The sequence below is a fragment of the Salvelinus sp. IW2-2015 genome, linkage group LG16 (assembly GCF_002910315.2).
Source record: "Salvelinus sp. IW2-2015 linkage group LG16, ASM291031v2, whole genome shotgun sequence".
Taxonomy (NCBI): domain Eukaryota; kingdom Metazoa; phylum Chordata; class Actinopteri; order Salmoniformes; family Salmonidae; genus Salvelinus; species Salvelinus sp. IW2-2015.
The window spans coordinates 4796675-4812459 of NC_036856.1; the positions used below are offsets into that span (position 1 = coordinate 4796675).

The following is a 15785-nucleotide window of genomic DNA, read 5'->3' on the forward strand; positions in this document are numbered from 1 at the left end:
TACATTATGGGTGGTCCCAGGAATTGAATCCACTATCCTGGTGTTGCAAGCGCCATTCTCTACCAACTGAGCTACAGAAGACAAAGGACAGAGGAGAAATATCCCCTTAATCAAGGACGCGATTTAGATGTGGGACACCAGGTGGGTGTAATTAATTATCACGGTACGACAGAAAACCAGAAGTTTGGCCTAGGCTACTGTTGATTGCGAAGATCTTATTTTTCATTCAAATCAAATCAAATCAAATTTTATTAGTCACATACACATGGTTAGCAGATGTTAATGCGAGTGTAGCGAATGCTTGTGCTTCTAGTTCCGACAATGCAGTAATAACCAACAGTAATCTCTACCTAAAATTCACACTACTACCTTACACACACACACAAGTGTAAAGGGATAAAGAATATGTACATAAAGATATATGAATGAGTGGTGGTACAGAACGGCATGGCAGATGCAGTAGATGGTATAGAGTACGGTATATACGTATGAGATGAGTACTCGTAGGGTATGTAAACATAAAGTGGCATAGTTTAAAGTGGCTAGTGGTACATGTATTGCATAAAGATGGCAAGATGCAGTAGATGATATAGAGTACCAGTATATATACATATGAGATGGGTAATGTAGGGTATGTAAACATAGTATTAAGTGGCATTGCTTAAAGTGGCTAGTGGTACATTTTTACATAATTTCCATCAATTCCCATTTTTAAAGTGCTGGAGTTGAGTCAGTAGTTTGGCACGGCCGCTAAATGTTAGTGGTGGCTGTTTAACAGTCTGATGGCCTTGGGATAGAAGCTGTTTTTCAGTCTCTCGTCCCTGCTTTGATGCACCTGTACTGACCTCGCCTTCTGGATGATAGCGGGGTGAACAGGCAGTGGCTTGGGTGGTTGTTGTCCTTGATGCTCTTTATGGCTTCCTGTGACATCGGGTGGTGTAGGTGTCCTGGAGGGCAGGTAGTTTGCCCCTGGTGATGCGTTCTGCAGACCTCACTACCCTCTGAGAGACCTTACGGTTGTGGGCGGAGCAGTTGCCGTACCAGGCGTGATACAGCCCGACAGGATGCTCTCGATTGTGCATCTGTAGAAGTTTGTGAGTGCTTTTGGTGACAAGCCGAATTTCTTCAGCCTCCTGAGGTTGAAAGAGGCGTTGCTGGCGCCTTCTTCACAACGCTGTCTGTGTGGGTGGACCAATTCAGTTTGTCCGTGATGTGTACACCGAGGAACTTAAAACTTTCCACCTTCTCCACTACTGACCCTCGATGTGCGATAGGGGGGTGCTCCCCTCTGCTGTTCCTGAAGTCCACAATCATCTCCTTTGTTTGTGACGTTGAGTATGAGGTTATTTTCCTGACACCACACTCCGAGGGCCCTCACCTCCTCCCTGTAGCCGTCTCGTCGTTGTTGGTGATCAAGCCTACCACTGTAGTGTCATCCGAAAACTTTGATGATTGAGTTGGAGCGTGCATGGCCAGCAGTCGTGGTGAACAGGGAGTACAGGAGAGGGCTCAGAACGCACCCTTGTGGGCCCCAGTGTTGAGGATCAGCGGGGTGGAGATGTTGTTACCTACCCTCACCACCTGGGGGCGCCATTGCATTATAAATAAAAAAAAAAACGTATGCACATTTGACTGTAAGTCGCTTTGGATAAAAGCATCCGCTATATGCATGGTGTTGGGCTGCCCCATTTAGTCAACTGGTTGATTGTTTGGTCCATAGGCTGTTGGTCGACCAATATATTTTTTTTAATTGTCAAGCAGTGTAAAATATATTGTAAAAAATGATGGCACATGAGACACCCGTCTGATTTACACCTGTATGAGTGGACTAATCCATTGCGGAGGCCGCGGGTATGGCACACCAGTATCACCAGTTGAACATTTACATTTAATTACCATTTCTAACCTACAATGTTTGTTTGGTTACGGTKATTTATTTTAATGCGTTCAACTTATTATTATTATTGGTCTTACCGTTGTCGTTATAGGAGTGGACACGTTYCTTGCGGCGCGCACAACCTAGGCTACACCGTTTTGGTTTATTTAATTCCTTTTACGAGATGGCAATTTATTAATTGTTTAATGTTTGGAGCGCTCCTGTCAATCTGGAGTAAGGACACGCACCTGATTACACACAGAAGTAGGCCTAGGCTACCTGGCCAGCACACAAATGTAGGCTTATACATGTGCCCATTTGGGGATTTGATACTGTTTCTGATTATTAACTCGCCATCACTGTATAGCTTCTCAAAGTCGTTTTTTCTTTGCCTCAAACAGCAAGTTAACAAAGTCTGTTTTTACGTCCATTGAGAAAGGCTACGTTGAGGAACTATTGTCAATTTGAAAGATCGTTCCAGCTCTCTCCCTTTCGATAACCACTCAGAATGAAAGGGGAATAAAATGTCATGCTCTGGTCCGGTGGAAACATAAGAGGCCTATCTGATTTACTTCTTATCCCTTGCGCAAATAGCCTACAGCAGTGTCTGTCTGTTCGGAGCTCACTGACTCAAGAAACTCTGAGGGCCCAGAATATTTTATACAATGTTGCAAGTTGGCTAGCACTAGCTTAGGCTTGACCAAGTTAATAGTTGATACAATGTTTCAAGTAACTTGCAGACAGGCCATGCATGGCCTATGTGATTTATAGGTTGTGTTTATCAGGATGTTTTCTACCTGCGGGCTGCAATGTTTTTATTTGTTGTCTTTATGTAGGCTCTTTTTACGTATTTGCAATGGCAATAGAAGTTACTTTTAGATTTGTATCATTTTCATTTAGATATAATTTTATTATAAATTAAATTAAACTGTTCCACGAAAATGTGCATATGAAAATCAGCACGCAGATCAGTAGAAATGGTACGATAGCTTGGCACTCCAAATGGAAAAGGTTGTCGACGGCCGGTGTAGCCTATTACTGGCAACTTCAGGAGCATAACAGTAGAATCTGTGCAGGCCAGCAGCAACGGGAGGAGGGTCGGAACAGTTTTTAAACATTTGTTAGGCTGTATTGATCTGACTCCCACTAGTAATTTGTCTGTCTTCATTTTTAATCGCAGCGCTTAAAGCATCAGAGAAGCTTAGTAGCCTACGTGTAGTTGATTTTATTCAAACATGAGGTGTCTATATATGGAAAAATACTAGTTTTAACATTTCGACCAATCGATTGGTCTAAAGAACAGATGACTCTCGGTCGACCAAGATTTTTTTTTTTAGTCGGGGACAGCCCTAACATGGTGTATATATTATTTGAATTAGCCTGTACTATGACAAAGAACTGTCTGTCCTCTCCTCCATCAGCGTCCCGCTTCAACCTGGAGACAGAGTGGAAGAACAACTACCCCCGTCTGCGAGAGCTGGACAGGGTAAGGACCATCGATACACACACATATATATATATACACACACACACGCACACACACACACACACACACACACACACACACACACACACACACACACACACACACAGTGTGTTCGGAAAGTATTCAGACCCCTTGACTTTTTCCACACTTTGGTACGTTACAGCCTTATTCTGAAATAGATTCAATTGTATTTTTTTCCCTCACCAATCTACACACAGTACCCCAAAATGACAAAGCAAAAACAAGTTTCTAGAAATTTTTGCAAATGTATTTAAAAATACTAAACTGAAATATCACATTTACGTAAGTATTCAGACCCTTTACGCAGTACTTTGTTGAAGCACCTTCGGCAGCAATTACAGCCTCGTGTCTTCTTGGGTATGATGCTACAGGTTTGGCACACCTGTATTTGGGGAGTTTCTCCCATTCTCTGCATATCTTCTCAAGCTCTGTCAGGTTGGAGAGCGTTGCTGTTTTCAGGTCTCTCCAGAGATGTTCGATCGGGTTCAAGTCCCGGCTCTGGCTGGTTGGGTCACTCAAAGACATTCAGAGACTTGTCCCGAAGCCACTTCTGCGTTGTCTTGGGTGTGTGCTTAGGGTTGTTGTCCTTTTGGAAGGTGAAACATCAACATAGTCTGAGGTCCTGAGTGCTCTGAAGAAGGTTTTCATCAAGGATCTCTCTGTACTATGCTCCGTTCATCTTTTCCTTGATCCTGACTTGTCTCCCAGTCCCTGCCACTGAAAACATCACCACAGTGTGATGCTGCCACCACCATGCTTCACCGTAAGGGTAGTGCAAGGTTTCCTCCAGACGTGACGCTTGGCATTCAGGCCAAAGAGTTCAATCTTGGTTTCATCAGACCAGAGAATCTTGTTTCTCATGGTCTGATGTTTCTCGTCTTTTGGTGCCTTGTGGCATACTCCAATTGGGCTGTCATAGAAGCCATTCCTCATTAAAAGGCACGTCTGGCCACTCTACCATAAAGGCCTGATTGATGGAGTGCTGCAGAGATGGTTGTCCTTCTGGAAGGTTCTCCCATCTCCACAGAGGAACCTTGGAGCTCTTTCAGAGTGACCATTGGGTTCTTGGTCACCTCCGTGATCTAGGACCTTCTCCCCCAAATGCTCAGTTTGGCCGGGCGGCCAGCTCTAGGAAGAGTCTTGGTGGTTCCAAACATCTTCCTTTTTAGAATGATGGAGTTCACTGTGTTCTTGGACTTTCAATGCTGCAGACATTTTTTGGTACCCTTCCCCAGATCTGTGCCTCAACACAATCCTGTCTCGGAGCTCTATGGACAATTCCTTCAACCTCATGGCATCTCCTGTATACCAACCCTACCTTGTCACAACACAACTGATTAGCTCAAATGCATTAAGAAGGAAAGAAATTCCACAAATTAACTTTTGATAAGGCACACCTGTTAATTGAAATACATTCCAGGTGACTACCTCATGAAGCTGGTTGAGAGAATGCCAAGAGTGTGCTAAGCTGTCAAGGCAAAGGGTGGCTACTTTGAAGAACCTCAAATATGAAATATATTTTGTTTTACTACATGATTCCGTATGTGTTATTTCATAGTTTTGATGTCTTCATTATTATTCTACAATGTAGAAAATAGTAAACATTTTAAAGTCCCTTGAATGAGTAGATTTTTAAATTCAATTTTTTATATATTTGCCAAACCTGTTTTTGCTTTGTTATTATGGGGTWTTGTGTGTAGATTGATGAGAAATGTGTTTAATCCAGTCAATTTTAGAATAAGGCTATAACMTAACAAKATGTGGACAAGTCAAGGGGTCTCAATACTTTCCGAATACACTACATATATATCTCTGTCTTGTGTACTATTATATTTCTTTAGGCCTATATATTGTTTTACTTAATTATAGGTAACTCTAGTTAAGACTCTGTCTGCTTCTGTCCACAATAATGTCCTTCACCAGTCCAGTTTTCATGTCTAGGTTTTTTCTGACATTTTGAAAGAATGGTCAACAGTGCCAGATTCCACCAGCTAATCATGAGTTTTCTGTTCATCCTATCCTCCAGAATGAACTCTTCGAAAAAGCCAAGAACGAAATCTTGGATGAAGTTATTAGCTTGAGTCAAGTGACACCGAAACACTGGTTAGTGTTTGCCCTCATGTTTCCCGTGATGAATTAAGTTCCCCTTCAAATGACGTTTTATCACCTACAGCTTTATGTACATTATTATTTAGTTTTCTAAGACATTCAAATAATATGGCCAACATCAACTAAGTGTTCTATGCTTCATATTCAAAGGTCATTAAATTAATTCAGGAATTCCGCGGCCCTTAGACGGCTTTGCTGTAGAATGGTGCAGGTGGCTAGTGTGTGTGCGCCTGTCTGTGTTTCTGTGTGTTGGTCTCAGCCCCCCCCCCCCCTCCCCAGAGGTTAGCAGTAGGCTAAATGAGATGGATGTCCAGTGGTTGGTGAGAGGCTAAGAGCCCCTCCGAGCCCCATCTGTAGCACTGGATCAATGCTCTGATGAATGGGCTACGGTGCGACTGGGGTTGGTGGGGGAGCCAAGATGGCCCTGTTAGCCAGCAATGCAATCGAAGCGTCTGAGAAGTGTGTTGTATTGATACGAGTGGAGCTGGGAGCAAAAACAAAGGGTTGTGTATGAAATATGAGTGTGTGTGTGTTTTGTGATAAATGAGTCTTCACCAGCAGCCCAGGGGGATTGAGTAGGGGTTTGTCCCATTGTCATACAGCCCTGGTCAGATAAAGAGCCAAGCTTTAGTTAACAAGCTGCTGGGCTTTCATGGGGATTTGTCCCAAAAGGCATCRTGTTCCCTATCTAGTACACTACTTTTGACCAAAAGTAGAGCATTGTATAAGGAATAGGGTGTCATTTTGGGATGCACCCGCATAGRGTTGTCTCCAAAGCGGTGTCCYACCACAAAGCGCTCACTAGGTTGTATTTCGCCCATCTGCCCTTTGCCCCTGCAGGGAGGCCATCCTACAGAAGAAGCTGTGGGAGCGCGTGTCCACACACGTCATCGAGAACATCTACCTGCCGGCAGCCCAGACCATGAACTCTGGCACCTTCAACACCACCGTGGACATCAAGCTCAAACAGTGGACGGACAAGCAGCTGCCTCACAAGGCATTAGAGGTAGAGTTAGACTGCTGCTACCTCAATCTCTTTAAATCTCTTCATGGCTGTGGAGCTATAGTGCATTAGGAAAGTATTCTGACATCTTCCCGTTTTCCACACTTTGTTACGTTACAGCCTTATTCTAAAATTGATTAAATAAACATATTCCCTCATCCATCTACGCACAATACCCCATAATGACAAAGCAAAAACTGTTTTTTAAGAATGTTTTGCAAATGTATTAAAAATAAGAAACAACTTATTTACATAAGTATTCAGACTCTTTGCTATGAGACACGAAATTGAGCTCGGGTGCATCCTGTTTCCATTGATCATACTTGAGATGTTTCTACAACTTGATTGGAGTCCACCTGTGGGAAATTCAATTGACTGGACATGATTTGGAAAGGCACACACCTGTCTATATAAGGTCTCACAGTTGACAGTGCATGTCAGAGCAACACCAAGCGATGAGGTCAAAGGAATTGTCTCTAGAGCTCTGAGACAGGATTGTGTTGAGGCAGATCTGGGGAAGGGTACTGCATTTCTGCAGCACTGAAGATCCCCAAGAACAATGTGGCCTCCATCATTCTCAAATGGAAAAAGTTTGGAACCACCAAGGCTCTTCCTAGAGCTGGCCGCCCGGCCAACTGAGCAATCGGGGAGAAGGGCCTTGGTCAGAGAGGTGAACAAGAACCCGATGGTTACTCTGACAGAGCACCTGAGTTCCTCTGTGGAGACGGGAGAACCTTTCAGAAGGACAATCATCTCTGTGGGTCTCCACCTTTCAGCCCTTTATGGTAGAGTGGCCAGACGGAATCCACTCCTCAGTGAAATGCACATGACAGCCCGCTTGGAGTTTGCCAAAAGGCACCTAAAGGACTCTCAGGCCATGAGAAACAAGATTCTCTGGTRTAATAAAACTCTTTGGCTTGAATGCCAAGCATCACGTCTGGAGGGAACCTGGCACCATCCCTACTGTGAAGCATGGTGGTGGTAGCAGCATCATGGTGTGGGGATGTTTTTCAGCRGCTGGAACTGGYAGACTAGTCAGGATCGAGGGAAAGATGAACGGAGCAAAGTACAGAGATCCTTGATGGAAACCTGCTCCAGAGCGCTCAGGACCTCAGACTGGAGCGAAGATTCACCTTCCAACAGGACAATGACCCTAAGCACATAACCAAGACAACGCAGGAGTGGCTTCGGGACAAGACTCAATGTCCTTGAGTGGCTCAGCCAGTGTCCGGACTTGAACCCGATCGACCATCTCTGGAGATACCTGAAAATAGCTGTGCAGCGACGCTCCCCATCCAACCTGACAGAGCTTGAGAGGATCTGCAGAGAAGAATGAGAGAGACTCCCCAAATACAGGTGTGCCAAGCTTGTACTGTCATACCCAAGAAGACTCGAGGCTGTAATCGCTGCCAAAGGTGCTTCAACAAAGTACTGAGTAAAGTTTATTTTTAATTTTTATACATTTGCGGACATTTCTAAAAAACTGTTTTTGCTTTGTCATTATAGGGTATTGTGTTTAGATTGATGAGGGGGGAAAAGTCAAGTGGTCAGAATACTTTCCAAATGCACTGTAAATGTCATAAGGAATTGTTTGTGTCTCGTCAGGACTCTCTGTTGTGGTTTATTTCAGATGATGGAAACAAATATATTATCATTGGCGATGGATGGTTTTACTGTGGTAGTCAATTATGTCCTTTTTGTTCCAAATTTGCGTTTTCCTCGCAATCACTATGTCGGTGACCATTCTGATTGGTATGACAGTAATGGTATGCGGATACTGTCGCATTGTCACTGTGACATTGTCTCTGTAGCCGGCCATGGTGCTGTGTTGATACAAGGCCCGATCCTCTCCTCTCTGTTCCCCCCCAGGTTGCCTGGGAGACGCTGCAGGAGGAGTTCGCCCGCTTTATGGCCGAGTATAAAGGGAAGGACCAGGACGACATATTTGACAAGCTCAAGGAGGCGGTGAAGGACGAGAGCATCAAGAGGCACAAGTGGAACGAGAGGGCCATGGACAGCCTGGTACTTAAACATGGAGACACACACACACACACACACACAGTAAAAAGACTGACATTGCAATTCTCTTTCTCATATTCAACCACATATACAGCAGGCAAACATTATTATACGTTCAGGTTTCCGGTCTTCCCTTGTGCGTAATGTCCGTTCTCCTGTCTGTGTGCGTTGTCAGAGGGTGATCCAGCACAATGCTCTGGAGGACCGCTCCATCACAGACAAGCCCCAGTGGGACGCAGCCATCCAGTTCATGGAGGAGACCCTGCAGGCGCGCCTCAAAGACAGTGGGTTACACACCCACCTTCACCATGGCTTACCGCCTTTACAATCAACCCCTTCCTTGATCTTTCACTGACTGTGTAGCTGCTGTGTGTGTGTCTCCCTCTCTCTGCACCTGTCCATCTCTGTTAGGGTTGTCACGATACCAGAATCGCTGTACTACGACACCAAATTTTCCATGGCGGAAACAGGAATTAGACTAAAATCTATGGTCCTATTAAAAAGCTACTTTATGTAAAATTGTGGGTGCTATAGCTTGCCAAATAAACAAATGTGACTCGAGGTGACAACATAATGCTGTTTGTTTCTAACACTGGGACTGTTTTCCTCAAGAAACGAAATCCGCTTTATGTTTTGTATCCTTACCGCCATACTTCCGAGGATCGCGATATTGGTATCGTGACAAACTTAATTTCTATTCCTCCCTCCCTCTTTGCACCTCTCTACTTCTACACTACCTCTAATACTACGATCTTACTGCCTCTGTGTGTGTCTCCTAGCCGACTCTGTGATAAATGACATGGTGGGTCCTGACTGGAAGCAGCGCTGGATGGGCTGGAAGAACCGCTCGCCCGAGCAGCACACCCGCAACGAAACCAGAAACGAGCTGGAGCGCCTGCTGAAGCTCCACGAGGACCACACGGCCTACCTGGCCAACGACGAGGTCACCACTGTCCGCAAGAACCTGGAGGGCCGAGGGGTGGAGGTGGACCCTGCCCTGGTGAGGGAGACCAACTCTGGTCACATTTTCTGGTCACAAGTCTTAGGAACTCCAGTGGAGTAATGCATGTAATAACTTTGCAATAAGTACGTATGCATTTATTGAGGAACTGGGCAGGTGGAAGTTGTGTTTTCAGATCACTACTGATAGATGAGTACTCAAAGACACAAGTATATCAATTCCCAATCTGTCCTTCATACCATCATGGCCACCTAATCATCCCCAGTTTACAATTGGCTCATTCGTCCTCCCCTGTAACTATTCCCCAGGTCATTGCTGTAAATGAGAATGTGTTCTCAGTCATCTTACCTGGTAAAATAAGGGTTAATTAAAATAAAATTGTATATAGATGCACACACACACACACTATCCCACATCACAAGACACCATGAAGCATAGCCTGTCCCTCTCGCATTCTGGCCCTCTACTACTTCCTGTGTTCCAGATCAAGGACACATGGCACCAACTGTACAGACGTCACTTCCTGCAGAAGGCCCTGCAGCACTGTAACCTGTGTAGACGAGGCTTCTACTACTACCAGAGACACTTTGTCGACTCGGAGGTAAGTGACCTAGGCTCCAAGGTAAGCTGCCAGAGACACTTTGTCGACTCGGAGGTAAGTGACCTAGGCTCCAAAGTAAGCTGCCAGAGGTAGCTGTTCTCAACTAAGATTTCAGAGACACATTGAGGGTGAATTCGACAAGGCTTCCGTTTCGGCGAACATGTTACCATAGTAACAATTCCAGTTGAACGATTTGAATGAACGTTCCAAGATGTTACGATGAAGCCACAAATAGCTCATTTTTGTAAAGATTATTCATTCTTACTAGATGTAATAGCCTAAATCGGAAGGACGCTCGTTTCCAACGGAATCTGCCGGTAGCGTCTTCGATGTGTTCTGTGTGGTGCATATGTTGGATATATCCAACGTATGCATCAAATTGTACGCGTAGACTTGACCGAAGTGGAAGCAAAAGGTGAATGTTGCACACGTATTCAGTAAACAATTGCATTGCATAATGAAAACAGTTTGACTGAAGAATGTATTACGCAGCATTGTTGCATTGACGCTGCAGTTAACAGAAAATAAATGGAACGTGTCATCGTATGTGAGATAACGGTTGCGAACTATTTCCCTTGTTGAACGCACCTTTGGACTGTAGTCCATTGTCCATCGATCTACACTACCCTTTCCCCTGCCTGCAGTAAAAACCATTCGTGTAACTTCTACCCTGTCTCAGTTTCAAAGTCTGTTTCTCTTCTTCCATAGCTGGAGTGCAATGACGTAGTGCTGTTCTGGAGGATCCAGAGGATGCTGCTGATCACAGCCAACACACTCAGACAGCAGCTAACCAACACAGAGGGTAGGCTGGGACCGGGGTGTAGGGCTGGGACCGGGGTATATGGCTGGGACCGGGGTGTAGGGCTGGGACCGGGGTGTAGGGCTGGGACCGGGGTGTAGGGCTGGGACCGGGGTGTAGGGCTGGGAATTAGGGTTTCAGCCGTTACAAAATGTGGAACTCAAACTGGAAACCAGTGGAACAGACTTCCTGTGTTCGTTGTTGCAGAGATTACCAAGCCAGCATAGGCTTCATGGCTAGCTTGATTATCATGAGTTAGTTAACGTTGGTGCTCGACAGAACTGGGCGGGGTCATCCAAGACTGAGCTACAAGGAACTGGGGCTTAGCAGGGCAGAACCAACCGCCCATGGTCAATATTATTGTCATGTACCATCTCAGTCTGCCATCACWCAAGCCCTCACTAGGGCATACAGGCAGGCAGCTGCATACCGGCCCCACCGGCCTGAAATTGAAGGCTTTATAACTCTTTAACTGGTTCAAATGAGAGGGACGGTGAACAGTCCGTTGAGTCATAGAGTTTGAACGGAGAATGTCTGCCCTCAGTCTGACCCTGTCTGAGTGAGCTACGGTGTACTGGGGAGCTAGGTAGCAGACACAGAAGAATTATAGCCCATGTCCCAAATGGCACCCTATTCCCTACATAGTGCACTACTTTTGACCTAGTGCGTAGTTGTTTACCGGGGCCCGTAGTGAATACGGTGCCATTTGGGATGCAGCTATTGCCACTAGCTGAGCTATATGGTGGAACCAGATGTGCTGTAAGCTAGGGCTGGGCGATATGGCCTAAAAGTCATGTCTAAAACTTTTATAGACTTCACAGTATATCACGTTTTTTTTCAAATGTTTTCTCGAAATAAGTTGATTGTTCAATTAAAGGTCAAATACGCTGCACTTCAAACAGACAGCAATAATCTATTGAATTCAGAGCTCGTGAAATTATACTTAGGATAAATGTACAGTGCATTCGGAAAGTATTCAGACCCCTTGACTCTTTCTACATTTTGTTAGGTTACAGCCTTATTCTAAAATTGATTGAATTGTTTTTTCCCCCCCCTCATCAATCTAAACACAATACCCCATAATGACAAAGCAAAAACAGGTTTGCATTTTTTGGGCAAATGATTACAAATAAACTATCACATTTATGTAAGTATTCAGACCCTTTACTCAGTACTTTGTTGAGGCACCTTTGGCAGCGATTACAGTCTTGGGTCTTCTTGGGTATGACGCTACAAGGTTTCCTCCAGACGCTTGGTATTCAGGCCAAAGAGTTCAATCTTGGTTTCATTAGACCATATAATCTTGTTTCTCATGGTCTGAGAGTCCTTTAGGTGTCTTTTGGCCAACTCCAAGTGGGATGTCATGTGCTTTTTACATCTGTCTAGCCACTCTACCATAAAGGTGGAGTGCTGCAGAGATGGTTGTCCTTCTAGAAGGTTCTCCCATCTCCACAGAGGAACTCTGGAGCTCTGTAAGAGTGACCATCGGGTTCTTGGTCACCTCCCTGACCAAGGCCCTTCTCCTCCGATTGCTCAGTTTGACCGGGTGGCCAGCTCTAGGAAGAGTCTTGGTGGTTCCAAACTTCTTCCTTTTTAGAATGATGGAGGTCACTGTGTTCTTGGGGACCTTCAATGTGGCAGAAATGTTTTCGTACCCTTCCCCAGATCTGTGCCTCGACACAATACTGTCTCGGAGCTCAACGTACAATTCCCTTGACCTCATGGCTTGGTTTTTGCTCTGACATGCACTGTTAACTGTGGGACCTTATATAGACGGGTGTGTGCCTTTCCAAATCATGTCCAATCAATTGATTGTACCACAGGTGGACTCCAATCAAGTTGTAGAAACATCTCAAGGATGATCAATGGAAACCGGATGCAACTGAGCTCAATTTCGAGTCATAGCAAAGGGTCTGAAAACGTATGTAGATAATGTTTTTCTGTTTCTATTTTTTATACATTTGCAAAAATGTCTAAACCGGTTTTCGCCTTGTCATTCTGGGGTATTGTGTGTAGATTGAGTCAAAGGAGGGTCTGAATACTTTCTGTATGTACTGTATGCCTTACCAACCATAAGATAATGTAATAATAATGTAATTATATAATGGCTTTCAGGTCTATGAAAATGCCCTTTCTGTTCCAAATTTAAACAGAACCATGCATAATACATTCACTAATAATGAATAACTTCTTGTTGCAAGTTAACACGGGTCTCATGAACAATATCTCAATGATGATGATCATTGGTACTCACGTTTTTAGTAGTGTCTCGCTCAGCACGCAATTTGAGGAGTTGAGACATAAAAAGGGTATCATTAGAAAGGCTAACCTTTATTACAGTAAAATAACGTCTCACTGTGTTCCAGTGTCCATATGATCTATTCTGTCGGACCAAACCGCAAATGCAAATAGCGAGTTGAAACCGCTTGTCGGAGATCTTTGTTGACGTGAGTGGCAGTGGTAGGGGCTGTGTGTGTGTGTGTGTGTGAGAACCGAGAGGAAGAGGTGACGCGAGAGGTTTCATTCTGTCCAAAATAACCCCAATGCGTTTCTAGGGACTTATTCTGGACCTCAGCTTGTCGCTTGCCCTCCCACCTTTGGAACAACGACTCCCATTGTTACGGCGGAGACATGAGCATCTCCTCATTATGTAGACATCTGGTGTAAATGGGAAGGTGCACACAGCGCAGACGGAACGAAGGAGACGAGACCAAAAAGACGACATTAGAACAAGCGGACATCACCGCCCATAAAAACAATATATAGATTTGAGTTAATCAAAATAATTTTGATATGTCACCCGGCCTTATTGTAAGCTCAACTGTCTTGTTCAAAGAGCACTTGCTCCATATTCCTAGGTATATATATGTATGTATATGTCCTTTGGGTGGTGGATGATTCTTGATACACATGGGCAACTGTGTGAAAGTGTGGAAAAACCCAGCAGCGTTGCCGTTCTTAACGCAAACCAGTGCTCCTGGCACCTACTACCCGTTCAAAGGCTCTTTTGTCTTGCCCGTTCACCCTCTGAATGGCACACACACAATCCATCTCAATTGTATCAAGGCTTAAAAATCCGTATTTTAACTTGTCTCATCCCCTTCATCTACACTGATTGAAGTGGATATAAGAAGTGGCATCAATAAGGGATCATAGCTTTCACCTGGTCAGCCTGTCATGGAAAGAGCAGGTGTCCTTAATGTTTTGTAGACTCCTTGTAGGTCTGTGTTTGCTGTGTCTTTGACGTCTGACATTTTGTGGTGTGTGTTCACGTATTCAGTGCGGCGCCTGGAGAAGAACGTGAAGGAGGTGCTGGAGGACTTTGGTGAGGACAACGAGAGGAAGGTCCACCTCATCACCGGACGCAGAGTACAGCTGGCAGAGGACCTCAGTGAGTCACCTCACACACACACACCCCCACACACACACACCCCCACACACACACACCCCCACACACACACACACCCCCACCAGCTACATACACACACTTCGGTTTAACCAGAATGGTACAGTCACATTTGTGGCCCCTCCTGTTTATGCCTTACTAACGAATAGATCACTTATATTATGGTACCTAGTGGAAGAACAAATATTTATGTAGAACAAATATTGTTTTGAATATGATGGATTGGGCTGTGCGTTTCTCTTTCGCCGATTTGACGACCCGTGTGGTTTTGCAACGTACCAGACGCCACTAGATGGCAGTGGTGGTAAAGGAAAGGTGAAGTCTTCTCATTCACCATATGTCAGCGCTTGACTATCCCGTGTCTGTTACTGCTACGGATTGACCGCTAACAGTGGGATGTCTGCTTCGTGCCACTGAAGTCTTAGACACGCTCTGACCACTGCGTAGCTGAATTTACTGTATACCCCCCCCCACCACACGCATGTGAATTCTGGACACACACATTTTTACATGACCTTAAACTTTAGGAAGTTAGCAGACACACACGTTCTCTACTTCATGACACGTGAATGCATGTGCGTATGGACACACTCACACACACGCTCTCTACTTCATGACACGTGAATGCATGTGCGTATGGACACACTCACACACACTCTCTCGCTCTCTCTTTCATCTCTCATTGGGACTTGACTTTAATTGCTGCTCTCAGGAGAGGAGGTGGTAAGCAAAAGAGCGGGAAAGAGAGTGTCTGGCAGCAGCATTTAGGTAACAGTGTGCTGCCCGCCGCCTGTCATGTCTACTAGCCCAGCCCTGCTCTCTGGTAAGAAGCTCTGCTGATTTAAACACAGCAATATGTGGAGCGGCCGAGTGGAGAGTCGACAAGCCCAGACTTGCTCTTACACACACACACACACACACACACACACACACACTGATAACAGAGTAAGCAAAGTGACAGTGCCTGCCACTTCTAAGTGCGTGTGCGTCTATAACTTTCAACATGGTCATAGTATCATTTTACTATGGTAGTGCACTATATGACCCATCTGAATATACCGTACCAGTCAAAAGTTTGGACACACCTACTCATTCAAGGGTTTTTCTTTATTTTTACTATTTTCTACATTGTAGAATAATAGGGAAAGCACTTTTTTTTTAATATATATTTGAGATTCTTCAAAGTAGCCACCGATTGCCTTGATGACAGCTTTTTACACTCTTAGCATTCTCTCAACCAACTTCAAGAGGAATGCTTTTCTAATAGTCTTGTAGGAGTTCCCACGWATGCTGAGCACTCCTTCACTCTGCAGTCCAACTCATCCCAAACCATCTCAATTGGGTTGAGGTCGGGTGATTTTGGCCAGGTCATCTGAAGCAGCACTCCATSACTCTCCTTCTTGGGCAAATAGCCCTTACACAGCCTGGAGGTGTGTTTTGGGTCATTGTCCTGTTGAAAAACAAATGATAGTCCCACTAAGTGCAAACCAGATGGAAAGTGTAT

At 44.8% G+C, this 15785-nt stretch overlaps 1 protein-coding gene across 8 annotated transcripts in view; it reads left to right on the forward strand.

Annotated features, from left to right (window-relative positions):
* The window catches only part of opa1 (OPA1 mitochondrial dynamin like GTPase), a 63182-nt gene that overhangs the window by 30433 nt on the left and 16964 nt on the right, over positions 1-15785 (forward strand). For all 8 annotated transcript variants that reach the window (XM_024003841.2, XM_024003843.2, XM_024003846.2 and 5 more), the window contains 9 exons: positions 3298-3362; positions 5410-5486; positions 6333-6498; positions 8365-8517; positions 8690-8798; positions 9294-9514; positions 9960-10076; positions 10785-10878; positions 14156-14266. In XM_024003841.2, the coding sequence (XP_023859609.1) occupies positions 3298-3362; positions 5410-5486; positions 6333-6498; positions 8365-8517; positions 8690-8798; positions 9294-9514; positions 9960-10076; positions 10785-10878; positions 14156-14266 (1113 nt within the window). The remainder of the gene's footprint in view (positions 1-3297; positions 3363-5409; positions 5487-6332; positions 6499-8364; positions 8518-8689; positions 8799-9293; positions 9515-9959; positions 10077-10784; positions 10879-14155; positions 14267-15785) is intronic.